The sequence below is a fragment of the Erinaceus europaeus genome, chromosome 1, assembly GCF_950295315.1.
Source record: "Erinaceus europaeus chromosome 1, mEriEur2.1, whole genome shotgun sequence".
In the NCBI taxonomy this organism is placed as follows: domain Eukaryota; kingdom Metazoa; phylum Chordata; class Mammalia; order Eulipotyphla; family Erinaceidae; genus Erinaceus; species Erinaceus europaeus.
Genome location: NC_080162.1, coordinates 78,854,875 through 78,880,014, shown reverse-complemented (window position 1 = coordinate 78,880,014; position 25,140 = coordinate 78,854,875). Strand labels below are relative to the sequence as shown.

The 25,140-nt window shown below is 39.8% G+C and overlaps 1 protein-coding gene across 3 annotated transcripts in view; it reads right to left on the bottom strand.

The window, feature by feature from the left end:
* Positions 1-25,140, bottom strand: part of PHF20 (PHD finger protein 20) — a 121,369-nt gene that overhangs the window by 48,852 nt on the left and 47,377 nt on the right. For all 3 annotated transcript variants that reach the window (XM_060189222.1, XM_060189231.1, XM_060189241.1), the window contains exons 4-6: positions 24,785-24,869; positions 3,751-3,830; positions 946-1,333 (exon numbers count right to left, since the gene is read on the bottom strand). In XM_060189222.1, coding sequence (XP_060045205.1) covers positions 946-1,333; positions 3,751-3,830; positions 24,785-24,869 — 553 coding nt within the window. The remainder of the gene's footprint in view (positions 1-945; positions 1,334-3,750; positions 3,831-24,784; positions 24,870-25,140) is intronic.

The window sequence follows — 25,140 nt, the reverse complement described above, 5'->3', positions numbered from 1 at the left end:
AAACATTAATTCCCCAATAAACAAATTTTAAAAAAATAAAAAGATATAAAGCAGAATAGTTTAATCATCAGGAACCTATGGTTTTTCTTAGTGTTTCCTTATTAAAAAAAAAAAAAAAGAGAGAGAGAGAGACAGCATGGTTATGAGCAACCACCTGGCCTCTTCAACTTTACTTTTTTTTTTTTTTCTCCAGAGCAATAATCAGCTCTGGTGATGTGGTAGTATAGGGGACTGAACCTGGGACTTTGGACCTTCAGGCATGAGTCTCTTTTGCATAACCATGATGCTAGCTACCCCTACCAGCCTCTTCAACTTTAAAAATAATAATAATAATAATTGTATACTTATTCTTATACTCTATGACCTGATTCTTACCAATTAGCCATGGCAGTTTTTTATTTAGACTGTGAGAATTCCCAATCAATAGTTGCTCTCCATAGTGCCCAACTTCAAAATGTAATCATGCCTTACAAGGTCTAAGGTTCTTTGGTCCTGTATACTTCAAGGCTCCAACAATACATATTACTTCTCATCTTCTCTCTCATGAAAACTGTAAATTTGATTGCCTTGATCCCAGGTTCTATTAAGCTTTCTTAAACTGAAATCATTTGTGTTAGCACAAGCAAAACACTGTAGCTTATTATATTTTATGATACATATTAAAATATCATAATTATTATTATTAAAATAATAGTGAATTGTTATCTACTACCTCAGCAGTCAAAGATGTATTTCTCAACACACACTCATATGGATACATGCCCCTCTAAAATTTCATGACAACAAAGATATTTTCAGGTTATAGCCAGTCACAGTCACTAACATGTTTTCAGCTCAAACACAGTCGCAAAAATGGAGCAATGAAATATAAGGGCCATGAAGAACCACAGAGTCTGAGGAGAAAACTCTGGCATTGCTCACTGTAGAGCCGACTTTGGAACTCACCAGTAGGAGCAACAGAAGGGGGTCTGCCTCGTTTTCTTTTTGGCTCCCTCAGGTTTTCTTCTGAACTCTTTACAAAGTCGTTTTCAGGTTTCTTATCCACTTGAGAATCTCCAGAATATTCTCGCTCATTTTCTGAAATGTTCTCTTTATCTTCCTTCTCGTTCTTTGGAAGGCTTTTCTCTGAAACCTTTCCCTTTTCAGAACAGAGTAATTTTCCTTCTTTATCTGGTTGTTTGGTTCTCTTTTCTGTCTTAAAGGCTTTATCCTCTTTGTCTTTCTTTACATTGACAGTTGCTTTTCTCTGGTCTTTAAATTTTTCTCGTTTATCAGAAGATGATGAAAGACGTTTCTGATCTGTTTCTTTAGGCCTAGCAGTACTCCCAATACTCTAAAATGAGCAAAACATTAATGAGACACATTTTATGATTACTTACAAATAATCAGATATGGAGAGGTTATAAATATCCATCTACACTTTGAGGACTGAAAATAAAGCATTTGTTTATAGAAACAATGTTTATGCTTTATTCTTTCTGAAACAAAACAATCTTCATTGTTATAATAAGTCACTAGGAAATTATTAAAAGGGCAGAAAACTGCTCAAGAACCTCTGGAAGGCACTCTGTATGATATAAAGGTGGTTGTATGAAAAAGCTATCATATCTCTTTTCTTTAATATTTATTTATTTATTTATCCCCTTTGTTGCCCTTGTTGTTTTATCGTTATTATTATTGTTGTTTTATCGTTATTATTATTGTTGTTGTTGATTATGTCATCCTTGTTGGATAGGACAGAAATGAAGAGAGGAGGGGAAAACAGAGAGGGGGAGAGAAAGACATCTGCAGACCTGCTTCACCGCTTGTGAAGCGCCTCCCCTGAAGGTGGGGAGCCGGGGGCTTGAACCAGGATCCTTATGCTTGTCATGTGCTTTGCACCACATGCACTTATAACCCGCCCGACTCCCTATCTTTTTTTTAATAATTTTTTAATATTTATTTATTTTCCCTTTTGTTGCCCTTGTTTTTTATTGTTGTTGTAGTTATTATTGTTGTTGTTACTGATGTTGTTGGACAGGACAGAGAGAAATGGAGAGAAGAGGGGAAGACAGAGAAGGGGAGAGTAAGACACCTGCAGACCTGCTTCACTGCCTGTGAAGCAACTCCCCTGGCAGGTGGGGATCCTTACATTGGTCCTTGCACTTTGTGTCACCTGCGCTTAGCCCGCTGCGATGCTGTCCAACCGACAAAGCTATCAGATTTTATTCATGGCGGCCCAAGTAAGACCATAAAGGCATTTCGGTATTTCAGAGGTCTGGCTGCTCAGTTTGGCAGTGTATATTAATGTCATATGTAGTAAAGAACCCAAACTGAGGGAGTTGGGCAGTAGCACAGTGGTTTGTTTTTTTGTTTTTTTTTTTTGCCTCCAGGGTTATTACTGGAGCTCAGTGCCTGCACCATGAATCCACTGATCCTGGAGACCATTTCTTCCCCGTTTCGTTGCTCTTGTTGTTGTTGATATCATTCGTTGTTGTATAGGACAGAGAGAAATGGAGAGAGGATGGAAGACAGAGAGGAGGAGAGAAAGACACCTGCGGACCTGCTTCACCGCCTGTGAAGCGACTCCCCTGCAGGTGGGGAGCCGGGATCCTTCCTCCTGTCCTTGTGCTTTGCGCCACGTGCACTTAACCCACTGTGCTACCGCCCGACCCCCAAAACAAAATCTATTTTTAAAAAATACAAAAGATTCCAATATTATCAAATGTTGTCCAATGAAGAGCCAATTGAGTTATAGTTTAGTAATAAAATTTATCAACTTGTTTTAACTGTCACATAATTAAAATTAGTAACAATCATCACCTGCAAAAGCTTATTAATATCCAAATGTTGATCTAGTTCCCTAGTTTATTAAGATATAAACCTTCAAAAGATTAGAGGAGAAAAAAATCATGAATAAGATAATATTGGGAGCTGGGCAGTAGCGCAGCGGTTAAGTGCACATAGCGCAGGGCGCAAGGACCCACGTAAGGATCCGGGTTTGAGCCCCCAGCTCCCCATCTGCAGAGGGTCGCTTAGTAAGCGGTGAAGCAGGTCTGCAGGTGTCATTCTCTCCTCTGTCTTCCCCATCTCTCTCGATTTCTCTCTGTCCTATCCAACAACAACAGCTATAACAACAATAACAACTACAACAAGCGCAAAAACAAGGGCAACAAAGTGGGGAAAATGTCCTCCACGAGCAGTGGATTTGTACTGCTGGCACCGAGCCCGTGATAACCTTGGAGGCAAAAAGAAAAAAAAAAGTAGATAATATTTCTAGATGGTCCACCACTATGTAGAGCTTACAGTACCAAAACCCAGATGCTGTGTTCAAATAAATGCCCACTTGGTTATTTGTTCAACAAAAATTTACTTCTGTAGCCAAATAGTCATCATCTTGAGCTTAAGAATAAAGTAAGAGATGGGGATGGGAGGGAGAAACATGATCTAAACCAATTTGAAAGGTTCAGCACATCCTCTGTGATAGTATGCAGTTCTGGCGGTAGGGTAAAGAAAAAGAGAAAAAAAAAAACTAGAAAGTTCTGAGGAGAGATAAGGATAACAAAAAATGGTATCCATGTAATTGGTGCTTTTGAAAAGAAGAAAATGTTAGAGGAAACGCCAGACAAATGTTTACAATTTCATAAAACTTGTATAGTGTTTGCTGGTGAAACTGTAACCATTGGATAAGACTTTGAATAAAAAGTAAATGTAACAATTTTATTTCAAAAACTAAAATGTTATTAACATTATTCATACAAAATTTCTTACCTGATCTTTGGAAAAAGCTTTGACATGAATATGTTTGACAGTCTGAACTACTCCATCGTAAAATTTCACAGTGTAAGTACCTAAAATCCAAAAAGACATCATGACTTTAACTTGCAGTTTCATGAAAGTAATAAAACTTTTCTAAGCATAAACACAAGGAAGCTCCAACTACAATAATAAATTTAGGAGATATGGCAATAAATTTTGAAGAGGTGTGAATTTGTACCCCTAAAACAAATAGTTTTATAAACAGGCATTGTTACAATTTAGTAAAAGAATATCCTTGCCATTATTGAAAAAAAATGCATGGAATTTTAAGTTACTTAAGAATACTTCAATCTTGGGAGTCAGGCGGTAGGTAGCACAGTGGCTTAAGCACATGTGTCACAAAGCGCAAGGAGCGTAAGGATCAAGGTTCCAGCCAATGGCTCCCAACCTGCAGGGGAATCGCTTCACAGGCGGTGAAGCAGGTCTGCAGGTGTCTATCTTTCTCTTCCCCTCTCTCTCCATTTCTCTGTCCTATCCAACAATGAAGATATCAATAACAACAATAATAACTACAACAATAAAACAAGGGCAACAAAATGGAATAAATAATTTTTAAAAAAAGAATACAATTTTACTTATGGCTAATAGTGCACTTGTTTTCATTTATTAGTCTGAATATAATAAAGTGTTCTTTTATCTATATAAGAATACATTTATGATACTCCATTAAAATAAAAAATTAGAACTGAATTTAAACTATTAACAACAGGCAGCAAAATAAGAATGTGAAAAATATAGACTCATTTATTCATTAGTGAGTTATACTTTTTTTTTTTTTTTAACCAGAGCACTGCTCAGCTCTGGTTTACAGTGGTGCTGTGGATAGAATCTGACAACTTGAAGCTTCAGGCATGAATGTCTTTTTGCATAATCATTATGCTATCTCCTACATTTTTATCACAACTATATCTATAAGAGCAACCCAACTATTCTGGTTTTGTTTTAGGGGACCTCAAAGCCTAGCGTTAGAGTCTTTTGCAAACCATTGTGTTATCTCCCTGGTCCTGACGACACTTAAAAATACAGACTTGGTGGGAGTCAGCGGTAGCACAGCGGGTTAAGGGAATGTGGCGCAAAGCGCAGGGACCGGCGGAAAGATCCAGGTTTGAGCCCCCGAATCCCCACCTGCAGGGGAGTCGCTTCACAGGCGGTGAAGTAGGTCTGCAGGTGTCTCTTTCTCTCCCCCTCTCTGTCTTCCCCTCCTCTCTCCATTTCTCTCTGTCCTATCCAACAACAATGACATCAATAACAACAACAATAAAAACAAGGGCAAGGAAAAGGGAATAAATAAGTATTAATTAAAAAACATACACACACTTGACCAAAACACTATTTAGTGCCAGCTATATTATCAGTTTTACACCTGGAGGGGGAAGAAAAAAAAAAAAGGTTCAACAGACATTCTCTGCTAAAATGATGCTTAAGAGAGTCGGTCAGTAGCGCAGCCCTCACCCCTCCGCTTCATAGGTGGTAAAGCAGGTCTGCAGGTGTCTTTCTCTCCCCGTCTTCCCCTCCTCTCTGTCCTAACAACGATGACATCAATAACAACAACAATAATAACTACAACAATTTAAAAAAGGGCAACAAAAGGGAAAATAAATAAAAATGATGAAGCTTAAAATGCAAACATAAGTATGTTTCTAAATAATGAACACAGCTATAAAAGCTCTCGCCACTTGTACTCTAATAATATCAATTTTTTCAACTTAGGACCCATTTAAGCCTTCTGTCTTCTGGATCCCAGGGGCTAAAAAATAATAATAAGGGAGTCGGACAGTAGCGCAGCAGGTTAAGCGCAGGTGGTGCAAAGCTCAAGGACTGGCTGAAGGATCCCAGTTCAAGCATGCGGTTCCCCACCTGCAGGGGGGTTGTCTCACAAGCGGTGAAGCAGGTCTGTAGGTGTCTATCTTTCTCTCCCTCTCTTTCTGTCTTCCCCTCCTCTCTCCATTTCTCTCTGTCCTATCCAACACAACGACATCAATAATACCTACAACAATAAAATAAGGGCAATAGAAGGGAATCAATAAGTATTTAAAAAAATAAAAATAAAAAAGTCATACATTCTACATCTCACCTCCTCTACAATTCTCAATAAAGTAGGACTGATCAATGATTAGTTATTTTTATTGAAGAGTACCCTTTAAAAAAAAGTATCGGGGGTTGGGCGGTGTCGCAGTGGGTTAAGCGCATGTGGCGCAAAGTGCAGGGACCGGCGTAAGGATCCCGTTCGAGCCCCCGGATCCCCACCTGCAGGGGAGTCGCTTCACAGGCGGTGAAGCTTGTCTGCAGGTGTCTATCTTTCTCTCCCCTTCTCTGTCTTCCCCTCCTCTCTCCATTTCTCTCTGTCCTATCCAACAACGAACGACATCAACAATGGCAATAATAATAACCACAACGAGGCTACAAGGGCAACAAAAGAGGAAAAAAAATGGCCTCCAGGAGCGGTGGATTCATGGTGCAGGCACAGAGTCCAGCAATAACCCTGGAGGAAAAAAAAAGAAAGAAAAAAGTATCCTTCTTCACTATTATAAACCTCATAAAATCTGTTGTTATTATTTTTTCAGGCCTTTTTTTTTATTATCAATATACAATATCCACCAAACTCATAGTAACTAGCTACTTGCAACTCACTGAAGTTGTCTTGTGTCATATACACTGGGGGTGGGGGATATCTGTCCTATGGGACCTAGAAATCATTTGGTCTGGCCCTGCCAAGGCAGCCAAAGGCAAGACTCAAAATCCAAAAAACCCGCACACCAAAAAAAAATTTTTTTTTTAGATGAGAGACAGAGATAAACCATAAGTGCCTATGCTTCCTACAATACTAATGGGGACTAAGCTTGATTGAACCTGGGTTTCACACATGGCAGTGTAGCATACTATCCAACTGTAAACTTTTAAGTTGAAAATTTTATATGGCCCAAGAATGATGTTTTAACATCAAAATAAGGAGCTGGGCAGTGGTACACCCAGCTGAATGCATACACTACCATGTGAAAAGATCAAGATTCCTACCCCCACTCCCCACCAACAGACAGCAGTGAAGCAGGTCTACAGGTGTTCTCTCTCCCTATTTTCCCCTTCTCTCTCAATTTCTCTCAGTCCTATCAAATAAAATCAAGAGAGAGAGAGAGAAAGGAAAGAAGGAAGGAAGGAAGGAAGGAAGGAAGGAAGGAAGGAAGGAAGGAAGGAAGGAAGGAAGGAAAAAAGAAAGGAAGGGAGGGAGGGAAGGAGGGAGGGAAGAAGAGAAAAGGAAAAAATGCCCCATGGGAATCATGGATTCACACTGCAGGCACCAAGCCCCAGTGATAACCTTGACAGCAATAAAAAAATAAACAAAAGTAAAATAAAATATTCAAATGGCCCATGGCAGATAAAAGGTTCCCCACTTCTGCTCTACACCTTTATCTAAGTGTTTACTTGCCTGGAATATGTTACTCATTGATCCCTAAGTACCCAGTTCGAATGTTCCACTCAAATAGTTCTGCAAATGTCAACTGCTAGAGATTCCTTCTCCCTTCTCAATTATTTTGCACCTAGTCTGCAGAGCTTCAAACTAAACTTATCATCAGATAGAAGGAAGATCTCAAATTGAAGGTATGCTCCCCAAAGCCAGGCGCCACATCTCACATCTACTTCTCTCTCACAAAGTACCCATTCAGGGAGAACCAGTGAGTATGATTCCCAGACTAGCAGCATCAGAGAGGCCCAGAAACTTTTCAGAAAGAAAGTCAACAGCCCCATTTCTGATACAATGAATCAAAAGTTCTGGGTACAGGACACAAATGTACAGTTTTATCACCCTTCAGGTAACTGAAGTACACACCAAAACCTAAAAGCCAGTGTAGACAATTAGTGGTTAGCTACTGATCTAGATTCTTGTTAGTTACAAAAAAAAAAAAAAAAAAGAAGAAGAAGAAGAAGAAGAAGAAAAGGATTGTAGAAAAAACACAGTCTTTTAAAACAGAAATAAAGTATCTAGCAAACAAGATAGACCTAAAAATATACAGTTATACTTGGTTGATTAAAACAAGCAATTAGATGACAAGCTATACCAAAGGAAGCCCAAGGATGAAAGCATAATTCTACACATAATAATGAAAACATGATATTATATAAAGTAGTTCAGTAATTGATTAGCATATTCTTATTTCTGCTTCTACTGTGATAGTGTTGCAATGAGGAAAGAAGGATTGTTGGTAAGCAATGTTATAGAACTCTAAAACATGACAAACATGGACATGAGTGTAAGAGATGGGAGATTTAATAACCTATGAAATCTTAAATACCAAATACTATGAAACTTTAAATATTTGGGAGTTTTGTGGGCTTATTTTCCAGTGTTTATTTATTTTAATGAGAGGGGAAAGAGAGATAAAAAGAGACCTGAGCACCTTTTGGTGGTAGAAAGGATTGAACCCAAGACCTCACAGATGCAGGCATGAAAGCCTTTGCATAACTATTATCCTATTTCCCCTGCCCTGAAACCTTAAAGGGTGTATAGATTTGTCTTACTTATTACATATGAGAGAGTTTCACATGAGAAAGAGAAGTCACAATGCTACATTATAGTAAAAAGCAGCACCTGGGATTGAACCAGGAGTCTCCAGCATACAAGTCAATTACTCTAGCTGTTGAATCATTTACCCAGCTGAAGCCAAGATTAAATGTGCAAACAACTCAAACCTAGTCAGACATGCCTCATTTTATTGTATTTTGCATTCATCAAAAACTAAAGGTTTGTGGCAATCCTGTGTTGAGCAAGTCTATTTGTGCCATTTTCCAACAGTACGTAATAGGCAAGTCTTTGTATCATATTTAAAGTATGTGTTTTTCCACAGTGGTTATGCAAAAAGAAAAAGAAAAAAAACTTTCATTCCTGAGGCACCAGAGGTCCCAAGTTTAATCCCCAGCACCCTCATAAGCCAGAGCTGAGCAGTGCTCTGGAAATTATTATATTATTAATATGAATATATTTTCATAATCATATATAATAACAAATAATAAAATAGCTCTGGACAAAAATATTTAGTAATATTAAAGTATGTGCTTTTTCTTAAGACATAATGCTACTGGGCTGGTAAAGAAGCTCACCTGGATAATATAAGTTTGTCATGTGCTCAAGCCACGTTTGAGCCTGGTCTCTGTCACAAAGGCTGTGGTCTATCTAAAAACTCAACCTGGGAGTCGGGCTGTAGCGCAGTGGGTTAAGCGCAGGTGGCGCAAAGCACAAGGACCAGCATAAGGATCCTGGTTCGAACCCGGCTCCCCACCTGCAGGGGAGTCGCTTCACAGGCGGTGAAGCAGGTCTGCAGGTGTCTATCTTTCGCTCCTCCTCTCTGTCTTCCCCTCCTCTCTCCATTTCTCTCTGCCCTATCCAACAACAACAACAACAATAATAACTACAACAATAAAACAACAAGGACAACAAAAGGGAATAAATAAATAAAATAAATATTAAAAAAAAAAAAACTCAACCCAAAGCAGTAAATTCCCAGCAAAGAATAAGATGAAAAAGAAGAAGGAAGAGGAGGAAGGGGGAGGAGGAGATAAGGGACAGGAAGAAGACAAGAAAGAGGAGAAGGAGTAAGAGGAGGAGGAGATGGGAGAAGAAAGAGGAGAAAGGCATAATACAGCAGCCCAAGAGGTGCATAGTGGATAAGGTACTGGACTCTCAAACATGAGGTCCCCCAGCATCACGTGCCAAAACACGTGTTCTCATTCTCTCTCTTTCTCTCTCCCTCTCTCTCTCTTCATTCTCGTTAATTAAAAAAAAAAGTTTTTTAATTAAAATTAAAAAACTGGGGTCAGGTGGTGATGCACCTGGTTGAGCACACACATTATACTATGCAAGGGCCCTCATTCAAGGCCCAAGTCACCATCTACAGGGGGGGAAGTTTCACAAGTGGTGAAATAAAGCTGCAAGTATGTCTCTCTACTTCATCTCTCAATTTCTCCCTGTCTCTATCCAAAACAAAGAAGTAAAAGTATTTTTAATAATAATAAAATATCTAACAGATGACAGTACAGTGTAAACTTGACCATTAATTACATGCACTAGGGAACCAAAAAATTCATGTGGGTGGTAGAGCAGTGGGTTAAGTGCAGGTGGCATGAAGTGCAAGGACCAGCACAAGGATCCCAGTTCGAGCCCGCCCACTCCCCACCTGCAGCGGAGTCACTTCACAAGTGGTGAAGTAGGTCTGCAGGTGTCTATCTTTCTTTTTATTATTATTATTATTTATTTATTTATTCCCTTTTGTTGCCCTTGCTGTTTTATTGTTGTAGTCACCATTGATGTCAGTGTTGTTGGATAGGATAGAGAGAAATGGAGAGAGGAGGGGAAGACAGAGAGGGGGAGAGAAAGATAGACACCTGCAGACCTGCTTCACCGCTTGTGATGCGACTCCCCTGCAGGCAGGGAGCTGGGGGCTTGAACCGGGATCCTTATGCCGGTCCTTGTGCTTTGCGCCACCTGCGCTTAACCTGCTATGCTACAGCCCGACTCCCAGGTGTCTATCTTTCTCTCCCCCTCTCTCCATTTCTCTCTGTCCTATCCAACAACAGTGACATCAATAACTACAACAATAAAACAACACGGGCAACAAAAGGGAATATTTTTTTTTTAATTCATGAAATTTGCTGTACTAAGCTGACTGAACCATGCTAGCAACAACTTTTTATTTATTTATTTATTAATGAGAAAGAACTAGACATTACTCTGGTACATGTGCTGCCGGGAATCAAACTCAGGACCTCATACTTGAGAGTCCAATGCTTTATCCACTGCGCCACCTCCCGGACCACCAAATTTTCATGTATGTATGAAAACTGAATTAAAGTGCATATGGATATTGATAATACAAGGTCTGTCACAAAGCAAGGGATGGATAGCAGTTCTATTAGGATGCAGTAAGTTGATTTTTTTTCAATAGTACAGGGGTGGAACCCAAGACCCCCTACCTGCAAAGACATGAACTCTACCATTTAGGTATCCCCAATCCACAGAAATCACTTTAAAGAGTGTCTGCACTCCAGGTGTATAACCCAGATTCAAGGTCTAACATTATATGGGAGGTGCTATGGCAACAAAGGAACCTTCAGTGCAGTGGTGTTTCCCATCTGTTTCTCTTTGCCTCTCTCTCTGACTGAAAAAAAGTGATTCAAGGGTGGGAGAGATGATATAATATTCAAAGAGACTGTCATCATACCTGAGACTCTGAGGTCTGAGGTTTAACCCCACACTCTACCGTAAGCCAGAGCTGAACAGTGCTCTGGTAAACTATTAATTTTTTTAAGTGATTCAGAGGCGGAGGAGACAGCATAATGGTTATACAAACAGACTCTCATGCCTGAGGCTCCTAAGTCCCAGGTTCAATCCCCCACACCACCATAAGCCAGAGCTGAGCAGTGCTCTGGTGTTTCTGTGTGTGTGTCTCTCTGTATCTCTCTCAAAAATAAAATTAATTTTTAAAAAATCAATTAAAAAAAGAATTTAAAAAAAGTGGTTCCAAGTAGTAAAATAGTACACGTGTTCACCCCTAGTTCCACTGTAAAGAAAAGGGAAGAAGCATTGGTTCCACTTTGATAGAAGAACCAGCTAGCACTTAGATATGCAGGAATAAATATTCTAACATATCAAGTGTACGATAAATTATAGCATGAAGAAAGCAAAAAAGGAAATAATCATTGCTTCAGTCAGAGTCTAAAATAAGACCGTTTCAATAGAATTTCCTGCTTTAATGGCACTGGTCAAAAGAGATTAGGCATAATTAAGAATATGTATGTAGGGACTAGGCAGTGGCTCACCTGGCTAAGTATGCATATTACAGTGCACAAGGGCCTAGGTTCAAGCCCCTAGTCCCCACCTTCAGGGGGAAAACTTCATGAGTGGTGAGGCAGGACTGCAGGTCTCTCTGTCTCTTTCCCTCTCTATCTCTTCCCCAATATCTCTGTTTCTATCCAATAATAAATAATTAATTTAAAAATATGTGTGAGAGGGGCAGGTGGTGACACACATGATAGAGCACACATTACCATGTGAGAGAACTTGGGTTCAAGTCCCTACTCCTACAGGAGAGAAACATGAGCTATGGAGCAAGTGTCTCTCTTTCTCTCTCCATCTCTTTCTCCTTTTCTATTTCTCTCTGTCTCTATCAGAAAAGGGAAGTAGTCAGAAAAAAATAAATAAATAAAAATAGTCAGAGGTGGCTCACACAGAAGCACCACGGAGAGTCCTAGGGAAGCTTCATTAACAGTAAAGAGTGCTGCGCTGTCTTTCCTCTCTGATTCTCTCTTCCAACTATAATTGAAAGTGGGAGGGAGGAAAGAGTCAGCCAGGAACAATGGAACCATGCAAAATAGAAGGCCCAATACCTAAACAACAAGGGCAACAAAAAGGGGAAAAAAATAGCCTCCAGAAGCAGGTTATTTTTTCATAGTGCAGGTACCAAGCCCCAGCAACAACCCTGGAAGCAAAAAAAGGAAAGGAAAAAAAAAAAAAAAGTAAAGCAGGTTTAAAAAAAATAAAGAAAAGAAACTGTATCCCCCCCAAAAAAATTTTAAAAAGGTCCAATGCCAGAAAAAAAACAAATGAATACATGAAGTACAGCTTTAATACCTCTATTTGCCTGTTCACCCATGTTAAGGAACCACAGACCAATAGGAAAGAACACTTAATTATCTTGTTATGCATTTCATTTACTTTCAGTTTTCCCCAGAGAAAATTACTTGCAGAATATTGTGCTCCAGACTAGAGGTATAAGTCTCTGATAGACAAGTTCTGCCACCCCTGCTATAAGAAAAGAAAGCTGAGTATCTACACCAAAGAGCTCAACTCACCAGAGTTGGTCTTTAAACAAAGATTCTTTTTTTATTATTATTCCTTTTTGTTGCCCTTGTTATTTTATTGTTGTAGTTATTGTTCTTGTTATTGATGTTGTTGTTATTGGATAGGACAGAGAGAAATGGAGACAAGAGGGGAAAACAGAGAGGGAGAGAGAAAGATAGATACCTGCAGACCTGCTTCACCATCTGTGAAGCAACTCACCTGCAGGTGGGGAGCCAGGGGTTCAAACCTGGATCCTTATGCTGGTCCTTGCGCTTTGCACCACCTGTGCTTAACCTGCTGCGCTACTGCCCGACTCCCCTAAACAAAGATTCTATGAAAGCATAATTTCACTTTTTAAAGATGTATTTATTTGTTTATTTACTTATTTATTTTAACTAGAAAGAGAAGAAAAAAAAAATGGAGCATCACTCTAACACATGTGATGCTAGGACCTGAAGTCAGAAACTTCATGGTCCTACATTCAACACTCAAGCCATTAAGCCATCTCCCAGGCCACAGAGTCACACCTTTTATTTCTACAGACAGAAGTCTAACAAGGCTCACTAAATTATCCTAAATTGGCAGTTCCAAAAGACCATTTCAGATAAAAGGGTTAAATAAATTGCATTGCATTGTCAGTTTCCAAGTGGTAAATAATTCCCTCAAAAAACTATAAAGTTAAGGTCGTTAAGATTGCTCACATGATACAGTACATACTTCCCACAGGGAAGGACCCAGGTTTGACCCACCAGAATCACACAGGAGCACTGTGTAAGGAACCAGGTAAAAACTCCATAAACAGTGGAGTGGTGTTGTGCTCTTATTTCTAGACTCTGACTGAAACAATGATTTTCCTTTACTTTTTTCATGCTGTAACTGATCGTATATTTGATCAACCCCACCCCCACCCCAACTGAAATTGGAAAGAAGGGGGGTAAAAACTACATAGTTGGGCCAGAGAGATAGCCCACCAGGTAGTTAGTGCTTTAAGTCCAGGTTCAAGCCCCAGTACCACATAGCACAGTAACCATAGCAGTATCAAGGAAACTTTTTCTCTGTCCCTCTAGCTGAACAAAAATTTAAGCCTAGGAGTCATATATATATTGCTATTTAGTCATAACTCAATCATGTCACACTCCTAATGCTAACAACCACTGTTTGCCACTCGGGCTAATGACCACACCCAATTGGCCCACTCAGTCAATGCTCAGTCTGAACAAACCACCAAAGAACATTAACAATTATAAGAAAATCAGAGCAAGCCTTCTGAAGATAAATCTACAAAGCTTACCTCCTCCTAGCAGCACCAAGACAAAATGACTCTTACAGGAAACTAAAGAAGCAGTTTGTCAGTAGAGCTATTCCCCACAATGCCATTAAGCTGTGGTGATCCTTGTTACAGATGAAACTGAGGCAGGGCAGATAATGCCAGGGAAAGGGTGAAAAGAGGATCCAGCATGGTGCCTTTCAATCCTGTAAGTACTAGAATCAATCATAAAGTATTAGAAACTGCTGACCAGCTCCCACAGTTTGTAAAATCTAAGCGAAAAGCAGCACCTAACACTCATCTCTTAACAAAAATAGGCTCAAAAGTGAATTCCCACAAAAGCCAGCTTTCTTTCACAGTTCATCCAGTCAGTTTTACTACATTTCAGGATTTCCCCCTCTCCCATTTACTTCTTCTCCCCTTACCAGTGAGTTTTAAAACCTAGTAAAGCAGGCAGATAAGATAGCTCATATGGATAGTGAACCTATTCTGTCATGCCCTCAACCCAGCTTTGAGCCTGGTTTGAGCCTGGCCCATAACAATTGGGGAGGTCTCAGCTATGATACCTTTCTCTCTCACTCTTGATCTGAAAAAGTAGGCCCAATACAGTAAGTCTTGGCAGTGGCAAACAAACAAAAACTAGTAAGCATAATAAAGGAGTTCAGACCAAAAATTGACACAGGGGGCAAGTTTTGGGTCTAGGGAGATAGTTCAACAGGTTAAGAGCACAGGATTTCATGCCGAAGGTCCCAGAGATCACAGGTTCAATCCCTGACACCACCACAGTACCAAATATATCTCTCTCATAAAAATAAATATGTCTTCAAATGACTGTCCTAGAAACAATTATTACCTCAATACTTCCCTCCCTATTTTAGCTGCAGAGAACAGTAAACTGAGCTGAAGAGTTTTCTTTTAAAGCAATGCTGGAAATGGAAGTCAAAATCTCACATTCCACTGTCAAGTTACCCCCAGGCCTATATTTTTTTTCTTAAGATTTTACCCATGTATTTATTTATTTATTTATTTATTTATTAATGCGAAACATAGGAGAAGAGAGAAAGAGCCAGACATCACTCTGGTAAATGTGCTGCCAGGGATTGAACTCAAGACCTCATGCTTAAGAGTCCAATGCTTTATCCACTGTGCCACGTCCCAGACCACTTTTTTTTTTTTTAAAATAAAACAGAGAGGGCACAGGCATTAGTCCAATTCCCAAGGAGTTCTACTGACTTCAAGATGTTTGGATACTTGGCCAATTCCTCAGACCAGAAAGAGTATTTAAAAACAAATCATAGAGTTCTGGTAGTTCCTATTTAAAAACCCTAATTAACTGCCGTCAGGGAAATAGTTCAGCCAGCAGAGTACAAGATTTGCATGCGTGAGAGTCCCAGCTCTATCTCTAGTGTCACATATATTGGAGTGGTGCCCTAGCTTCTATCACTCTCATGTGAATCTCTATTTTACATGAAAAAAAAAAAAAAAGTAATAGGTCTGGAGAGATTATAATGGTTATACAAAAAGATTTTTATGCCTGAGATTATAAGGCCCCAGGTTCAGTCCCCAGCTGAGCAGTGCAATGTTCTTTGTAGACTATTTATCTTTGTATCTCTCCTTAAACATTAAATTTTTTTAAAAATTTTAATGACCTTTATATCCTAATTAATTATGGTGAATGAATTTTAGACGTTCAAGTATTATTTCAAAAGATTTCAGTGGTGGAGTAAATAACTCAAATGGCAGAGCCTGGAACATGCATGCCTTAAGCTACTTTTATCTCTCTCATGTGAAAGACTGCTCAATATTTTATATGAAAGGAATAATTCACATTTTGCTAAAAGACTAGGGAGACATAGTCATCTGTACTGCTGTCTTCAGGAATGAATATACTTTATCTTTACTCATATTTTGAGGATGTCTTAAATTAAGCAGCAGACAAGTCCAACCAACCCTGAAAGTAACTCTAAATACCTTTTTGAGGGTGCTGGATACTAGCAATTCAGGTCGTTTTCAGATGTATCTACAGAACATTCTAAAACCAAGAAGCCAACAAACCTTGTCAACTATGAGTGGAAACAAAAACCAGAATGAAGAGAAACACTCTGAAAGTTGAAAGCAGGGCATTCTGAAGATTATCTTTTGTGAACTGAGGTGATGGCTGTGGAAGGAATCATGTGATGTGATTCATTACATGAAATTTATTGACTTTAAATAATCTTGCCTGCTACATAATAAAAAATTTATTTGCACTATATTTTAAAAAGGGGGTGGCATACATATCTAAGTATTAAATGCAAGAGACAGTGCAAAGTGCCCCCAGAGCGGGGATGCTTCACTAGCAGTGAAATAGGTCTGCAGGTGTCTGTCTTTCTCTCTCCCTCTCAATCTACCCCATGATCTCAACTTCTGTCGATTGAATAAAATAAGAAAAAAGGAAAAAATGGTCATCAGGAGCTGTGGATTCGCAGTGCAGGCTCCAAGCCCCAGCGCTAACCCTGGAGGTATTTAAAAACAAAACAAAACAAACAAAAAAAAAAATGGCTAGGGAGATATAACAGTTAACACTAGCAGACCAGATTTTCATGTCTGAGTCTACAACAGCTTCAGGTTCAACCCTTGGCATGACCAGCCCCCACATACACACACCTCTCTCATTAATATAAATGTCTATCATTAATATAAATCTTTAGGGGACGAGTGGCAGCGCACCTGGTTGAGCGCACACGTTACAATGCGCAAGGACCCAGGTTCAAGTCCCCAGTCCCCACCTGCAGTGGGAAAGCTTCACAAGTGGTGAAGCAGGGCTGCAGGTATCTGTCTCTCACCCTCCCTACCCTTCCCTTCCCTCTCGATTTCTGACTGTCTCTATCCAATAAATAAAGATAATTTTAAAAAGTTAAATATATATATCTTTAAAACAAAACAAAGATTTTAGGTCCATCCTCACCTAAAGGCCAGTAAGTATAAAAGCAGTGTGCCTCCCCAATCACCATGATTTACCTATACTTTCCTGCTCCCACCCTGCCTCCTCTTAGTAGTTCTACATCAGTAGCACCTCATCACTCTTTGAACAAGTTTTTTTGTTTGTTTGTTTAGTTAATTTTTTTCCCTTCCTTCCCAAACAGAGACAGAGAGAAAGTGAAGGAGACCACAGTACTTCTTCTTCTTCTAGCGTTTGCCCTTCTTCTGTAGCCAGTCAACAGCGACAGGTTGAAAGCTGTCAGGAGCTGCTTGTTGCTGGCTTTGAAAGTGACTTCAATGGGGTGGGACCCTGACTTGAATATGGTTGCACACATTGCAATGCAGGACACTATTCAAGTGAGCCATTTCTCTCGCCCACTAGATAGTAGAAGCAAGTGGTAGGCCCCATACGCCTAACTCTTCTCCAAGGCATCCCTCCCCAATCTTTAATAAAATAGATCCTTGGGGGAGTCGGGCGGTAGCACAGTGGATTAAGCGCACGTGGCGCAAAGCACAAGGACCAGCGTAAGGATCCCGGTACGAGCCCCCGGCTCCCCACCTGCAGGGGAGTCGCTTCACAGGCGGTGAAGCAGGTCTGCAGGTGTCTATCTTTCTCTCCCCCTCTCTGTCTTCCCCTCCTCTCTCCATTTCTCTCTGTCCTATCCAACAACGACAACAACAATAATAACTACAACAATAAAACAACAAGGGCAACAAAAGGGAGTAAATAAATATTTTTTAAAAATTTTTTAAATTAAAATAAATAAATAAATAAATAAAATAGATCCTTGGGAGTCGGGCAGTACCGCAGCAGGTTAAGCGCACGTGGCGCAAAGCACGAGGACCGGCTTAAGGATTCCGGTTGGAAACCTCAGCTCCCCACCTGCAGGGGAGTCGCTTCACAGGCGGTGAAGCAGGTTTGCAGGTGTCTATCTTTCTCTCCCCCTCTCTGTCTTCCCCTCCTCTCTCCGTTTCTCTCTGTCCTATCCAACAACAACGACAACAACAATAAAACAACAAGGGCAACAAAAGGGAGTAAATAAATAAATAAAATAAAATATTTAAAAAAAAATAGCCTCCAGGAACAGTGGATTCATGGTGCAAGCACCAAGCCCCAGGAAGAGAAAAAAAAAAAAAAAAAAGATCCTAAGGCTTCTCAAAATTCTTTCTCTTAATCTGCCTCTTTACTATCACTTCCTCATTCAATTCCTTTAACCTATTTCTATACTCCAAGCCATTACTGAAAAATCACTAAAACAAAAGGAAAAATCTTTTTTTTTCTACTCCCTTTATCTACAGATACATGTCACTATCCCTAATTTTCCTTTGATCCAAAGAGAAACCAGTTCCCCAAAACAGTACACATGATTTAAAACCTAGTAAATACAAAAAGGAAGAAAGAAGGAAAGAAGGAAGGGAAGGAAGGAAGGAAGGAAGGAAGGAAGGCAGGCTGATCTTAAAAATGAGACACTAAGGTTGGGAAGATAGCATAATGCTTATGTAAAAGGCTTTCATGAAGAAAGCCTTTCTTTGAAGACCCAGGTTCAATCCCAAGCATCCCCATAAACCAGAGCTTAGAAGTGGTCTACTCTCTCTCTTGCTCTTTCCCTCTTTGTATCCTTTCCTCTGTTTCTCATTAAAATAAAATAAAGTAGTAAGTGTAAGTCATACAAAGTTTTATTATTAAAAATGATTCACTGAAAAAAATATGTCGCTTTAGGTTGTGGTGGTGGCTCAGCAGTAGAAGCACATTAAAATAAAATAAAGTAAAAACTGGGGTCACACCATGGCATACCTGGTTTAGTATGCAGACTACTATGTAAAAGGACCCAGGTTCAAGTCCCCAGTCCCCATCTACAGGTGGGAAGCTTCTCAAGTGGTGAAGCAGTGCTGTAGGTACCTCTCTCTCCCTATCTTTCTCTCCACTCCCAGTTTTTCTTTGTCCTATCAAAATAAATTTTAAAATTTTAAATGTATTATCTAAAAAAAGGAGAAACTATGTCTTTTATTCAAGATATGAAAGTCTAATAAGATCTAAGTATTCTTTTTTCTCTTCAAAAACATATTTACTACATTCCAGGAGATGGACTTAAAAACATGTTATCCTACCTTTGATTCTGTCACATGTGCCAGAGAGATTTTCTGGTTTCTTTATCTCTCTTATGTTAATAAATCTATGTGTGTATATATGTATTTGATTTGGATAGAGATAAACTGAGAGAAAAGGGAAGGGGGAGAGAGAGAGACAGAGAAGGAGGGAAAGGTGGAGAGAAGGAGAGAGACTGACTTATAAATCTGTTTCACTCTCATGAAACTTTCCTCTTGCAGGGAGGGAACAAGAGTTGAATCTGAGTTCCTGTGCAGTCTAATGTGTGTGCTCAACCAGTTGCACTACTACACAGCCCCATAAATCGATTTTCTAAGAAAAGAAATATTTCAGCACAGAAAGCTCAGAGTCCCATTCCAGCATAAGCAGTCTTGGGGATCAATCCCACAGCCACTTCTCTAGCAGCAAGTTTTCCTTTAAAAAAAGTTTTTTTTTTTAGTTAATGTGATACATGTAAAAAGTAATAATATGTGTTTCATTACAAATATAAACTTGTACAAGTAATACAGGTTTTAAAAAAAGTCTACCCAAAAAGTCTTTTGAATTGGAGGCAAGGTACTTGCTTATATTATACAAAAATGCTTTGGAAGTATTAGACAACAAAACTGATGAATTTTCTTTTTCTTTTTTTGTTTTGTTTTGTTTGGTCTTTTGCCTTTTTGCTTGCTAGAACATTGTGTATAAATGATTCCAATGCCTCCAGAGAATTTTTTTTTTTCCTTTTAAACTTCAAATAGAGACAAAGAGAAAATGGGAGATAAGGTAATAACAAAAGACCACAGTACCACTTCCATCACTTGCCCTGATGCCAAGCATGATGCTCCCCTGTGATCCTAAGGGACTCAAACCTGGGTCCTCACACATGACAAAGTATGTGCTGTCTCTGAAGATCTATCTCCTAGCCCCATGATTTCTGTTTTTTTGTGTTTTTTTTTAATTCCCTTTTGTTGCCCTTGTTTTTTATTGTTGTAGTCGTCGTTGTTGGATAGGACAGAGAGAAAAGGAGAGAGATGGGGGAAGACAGAGTGAGGGAGAGAAAGATAAACACCTACAGACCTGCTTCACTGCTTGTGAAGAGACTCCCCTACAAGTGGGGAGTCAGGGCTCAAACCAGGATGCTTACGCCGGTCCTTGCGCTTTGCGTGACCTGTGCTTAACCCACTATGCTACAGCCCAACTCCCAAGATTTCTGTTTTAAGGATAACTAACCTACATTTGGAACAAGAGTTAATACATTTGTTAATCCACACCAGTCATATAAAGGATAGGCAGAGGGATAGTACTGTAATGGAGAAATTAGGAGGCCACCCAGTAAAGCGCACAAATTACCAAGCTCCCAGGTTCAAGCTTCCTATCTTTACCTTCAAGGTGTCCGCTTCAGGAGCAGTGAAGCAGGTTTGTAGATGTCTATCTTTCCCTCCCTATCTCCCCATCCTCTCTCATCCTCTGTTCTATAAGAAACAACAAGAAAAACAAAAAAAGGCCACCAGGAGAGGTGGATTCATAGTGCTGGAATGACTTCCAGTGGTAACTCTGGGGGGCAGGGGGGGTGGGGGGGGAAGATTGATTGATTAGGGTGGGGGTAGATAGCACAATGGTTATGGCAAAGAGACTGTCATGCCTGAGGCTCCAAAGTCCCAGGTTCAATCCCCAACACCATAAACCAGAGCTGAGCAGTGCTCTGGTGAGAAGAGAGAGAGAGAGAGAGAGAGAGAGAGAGAGAGATCGATCATCAACGTCCATGTTCATCCGGGAAAGAATTACAGCCAGACCTTCCACCTTCTGCATCCCACAATGGCCTTGGGTACATACGCCCAGAGGGTTAAAGAATAGGAAAACTATCAGGGGAGGGGATGGGATACAGAGTTCTGGTGGTGGGAACTGTGTGGAATTCTACTCCTTTTATCCTATGGTTTTGTCAGTGTTTCCTTTTTATAGATAAATTTAAAAAATAAAAGAGAGAGAGAGAGAAATTATGAGTGCTAGACAGTGGTACAACTGGTTATGGTTATGTTACCAATCAAAAGGGCCCAGGTTCAAGCCCCTGGTATCCATATGCAGGTAGAAAGCTTCACAAATGGTGAAAGAGTGATGCAGGTGTCCCTCTCTATCCCCTTTCCCTCTCAATTTCTCTCTGTCTTATCAAATTAAATAAAGTTTTAAAAAAATTATACGGGTTTGGAAGGTGACACAGTGGATAAAGAATTGCACTCTCAAGCATGAGGTCCCAAATTCAATCCCAGGCAGCACACACACACCAGAGTTATATTTAGTTCTTTCTCTCTCTCCACCTATCATTCTTCATGAATAAATAAATAAAATCTTTTTTAAAAAATTTAAGGGCTGGGGAGATAGCATAATGGTTATACAAAAAGCCTTTCACCAAAAGTCCCAGGTTCAATCCCCAGAATGACCATAAACCAGAGTTGAGCAGTGCTCTGGTAATAAAAAAACAAAAAACAGCATAAAGGCTATGCAAAGTGAATCTTTGTGTGTGTGTGTGTGTGTGTATGTAAGGAAAAGGATTTCTTTTTTCTAATATTTATTTATTTATTCCCTTTTGTTGCCCTTGTTGTTTTATTGTTGTAGTTATTATTGTCATCATCGTTGGATAGGACAGAGTGAAATCGAGAGAGGAGAGGAAGACAGAGAGGGGGAGAGAAAGATAGACACCTGCAGACCTGCTTCACCACTTGTGAAGCAACTCTCCTGCAGGTGGGGAGCTGGGGGCTCGAACCAAGATCCTTACACTGGTCCTTGCTTCGCACCACATGTACTTAAGCAGCTGCGCTACCGCTGGATTCCCACAAAGAGACTCTTAAGCTTGAGGCTCTGAAAGTCAACCCCCCCACCACCACCATCAATAAAAGCCAGAGCTGATAAATGCTCTAGTTTTTTTTTTAATGGGGGTGGGTTGGAGAGAAGAGACACCTACAAAGTATTCCACCACATATGAAGCACACCCATCCCGCCCCCCTGGACCCCCCCCCCACAGATGAGGAACCAGAGCTTGAACTTCATATGTAGTAACATGCAATTTACCAAGTGTGTCACCACAAATCCACACGTGTTCATTTTTGACCATTTCAACACATTCTCAGATAAAAAGTTCTTGGACAGCCTAAAGTTCAACATTTAGCAGAGTACTGAATAAATATTTTACTTAAATAAGTCAATCTCTTCCAATTGTAACCCCTAATAGTGGAACCAACATCCCTGACTGCCCTATATATTTAGTAAAGATAATGGACATACTGTAAACAACTTGATAGAAAATGATATAAAGAGGGCTGAAGAGACATCATTATGGTTATGCAAATAGCTTTCATGCCTGAGGCTCTGAGCTCCCAGGTTCAGTCGCTAGCACAACCATAAGCCACAGTTGATCTAGCTTTGTTTCTTTCATTCAAAATAAATATTTTAGAAAGAAAGGACGAAAGAAAGAAAGAAAGAAAGAAAGAAAGAAAGAAAGAAAGAAAGAAGGAAGGAAAGAAAGAAAGGACGAAAGAAAGAAAGAAAGAAAGAAAGAAAGAGAGAGAAGGTGGTCCAGGAGGTGGTGCAGTAGATAAAGCACTGGACCCTCAATCATGAGGTCCTGAGTTCAATCTCCAGCAGCACATGTACCAAAATGATGTCTGGTTCTTTCTCTCCTCCTATCTTTCTCATTGATTAATAAATAAAATATTAAAAGAGAGTGAGAGATGGGGGGAGGAAGAGAGGGAGACAGGGTTACAGGGTATTTTCTCTGACTGTGAAGATACTGACTATTCCTCGCATCTTCATAAATCTTTTTCACTTACACTAGCAAAATGACTACCTTTTGGTTAAAGTCACTGCTTACATGTTCTAATCTCTTGCAAAGACATCCCAACTCAGTGCTCTAAGCCTCAACATACTAATTTCAACTAGCAATTCTGATACAACTTGCATTCATAAAGAACATTTTAAGAAATGTCTAAAAAAAAAAAGAAAAAAAAAAAAGAAATGTCTATTGGGGACCAGGAAGATAGCTCAGCCTGCTAAGAGTACTAATTTTAGTCAACAATTTGTTTGCCTTTATATGTTAACTCTCTTTTCAGCCACCAGGTTCCAGATGCTAACACGATGCCAGCCAGACTTCCCTAGGCAAACAACCTCACCAGTGTCTTGGAGCCCTGCTTCCCCAAAACCCCACCCCACTAGGGAAAGAGAGAGACAGGCTGGGAATATGTATCGACCTGCCAACGCCCATGTTCAGTGGGGAGCAATTACAGAAGCCAGACCTTCCACATTCTGTACCCCATAATGACTCTGGGTCCATACTCCTAGAGGGATAAAGAATAGGAAAGCTATCAAGGGAAGGGATGGGATATGGAATTCTGGTGGTGGGAATTGTGTAGACTTGTGCCCGTCTTATGCTATGTTTTTTTTTAAATATTTATTTCCTTTTTGTTGCCCTTGTTTTTATTGTTGTTGTAGTTATTATTGTTGATGTCATCGCTGTTGGACAAAACAGAAACATGGAAAGAGGAGGGGAAGACAAGAGAAGGGGAGAGAGACAGACACCTGCAGACCTGCTTTACTGCCTGTGAAGCGACTCCCCTGCAGGTGGGGAACAGGGGGGATGAACCAGGATCCTTATGCCGGTCCTTGCTGTGCTATCACCCAACTCCCTTATCCCATGTTTTTTGTCAATGTTTCCTATTTATAAATAAAAATTTAAAAATAAAAATAAAAATAAATTTAAAAATAAAAATAAAAATAAAATTTAAAAATCTAATCTACATGTCTGAGGACGCAAATTCAATTGCAAGCACTACCTCATAATATCAAAGCTGAGCAAGTGTTCTGACATCTCCCCCTGCCCACCTACCTCCCCCAAAATGAAGGAAGAAAGGAAGGAAGGAAGGAAGGAAGGAAGGAAGGAAGGAAGGAAGGAAGGAAAAGAAAAGGGGGCTAGGGGAGGAGAGAGGGAAACAAGGAGGTCAGGTGGTGGCACACCAGGTTGAGTGCACGTTACAATACACAAGGACACAGGTTCGAGCCCCTGGTCCCCCCACCTGTAGGGGAAAAGCTTCACAAGTGATGAAGCAGGGCTGCAGGTGTCTCTCTGTCTCTCTCCTTATCTCCCCCTTCCTCTCAATTTCTGGCTGTCTCTATCCAATAAATAAAGATAATTTTAAAAATAATAAAAACATAAATAAAAGAGAGAAAAAAGTATTTGGGGCCAGAGAGAGAGTTCACTAGGGAATTAAGTCTTGCCGTGAATGTAGCCCAAGATTGAGCCCTAGCACTACATTGGCGTACCGTAGCACGAGAGGAAGTTCTAGTGCCATGGTAGCTCTCCTCTCTGTCTCTCTGTATAAATAAAAAAGTTGGCATGGAAGCAGAGAAATCATGCATGAAGCCCCAGCTCAAAAAAGATAATGAGGAAAGAGGAGGAAGAGGGGGAGGAGGGTAAAGGGAAGGAAGAAGAGGAAGAGGAAGCAGAAATATGTATTAGTGTTTATGTCTAGCCTATTCACAAGTAAATAAAGTACTATTAGGGGTTTACTTCATCATTTATATTAGGAGCTCATGGACAGCAACAATGTGCACACTGACAAAGTAACAGCGGAACTATGATTGTGTTAGGGGAAAAAAAAAAAGAAAACATGAACTTCAGGAGGTAAAGAATCAACTTTTTCCTTTTAAGCCAATTTTCAGATCATTTGAAATCTTATTGTAATTCCTAATCATTAGCTTGAACAGAAATACTGATAATGTATTCTTAAACTCTATTATTTCACACACTCTCCCCCCAAAGACAGGAGTAAACACAATTACAATTCAAATGCCTTACCATCCTTATTAACAGCAGTGACTTTGGCTGGGTAAAAACGACAATCAGACCAGCACGCTAGGACCTGCTCATTTATTTGAAATTCCTGGAAAACATTAAAAAAAAATAAAATAAAAAAGTCTGTCACCAATTCAATTTCATAGGAAACACACTATACCATAATTCATTTACAAAAATAAAATAAAAGGCTGGAACTGGCAAAAGTGGTAAGGGGAGGATGCCTACTGGGACAGAGAAAAATGTTTCTGTTACTCAGCATTGGAAGTAAAAGTAAAAGGTCAGACACAGCACTTTCTAGGGAAAAAAAATCCCAGGAGAGCTAGGCAGGTAAAGAGGTAAGGCACAGCACTGAGGAT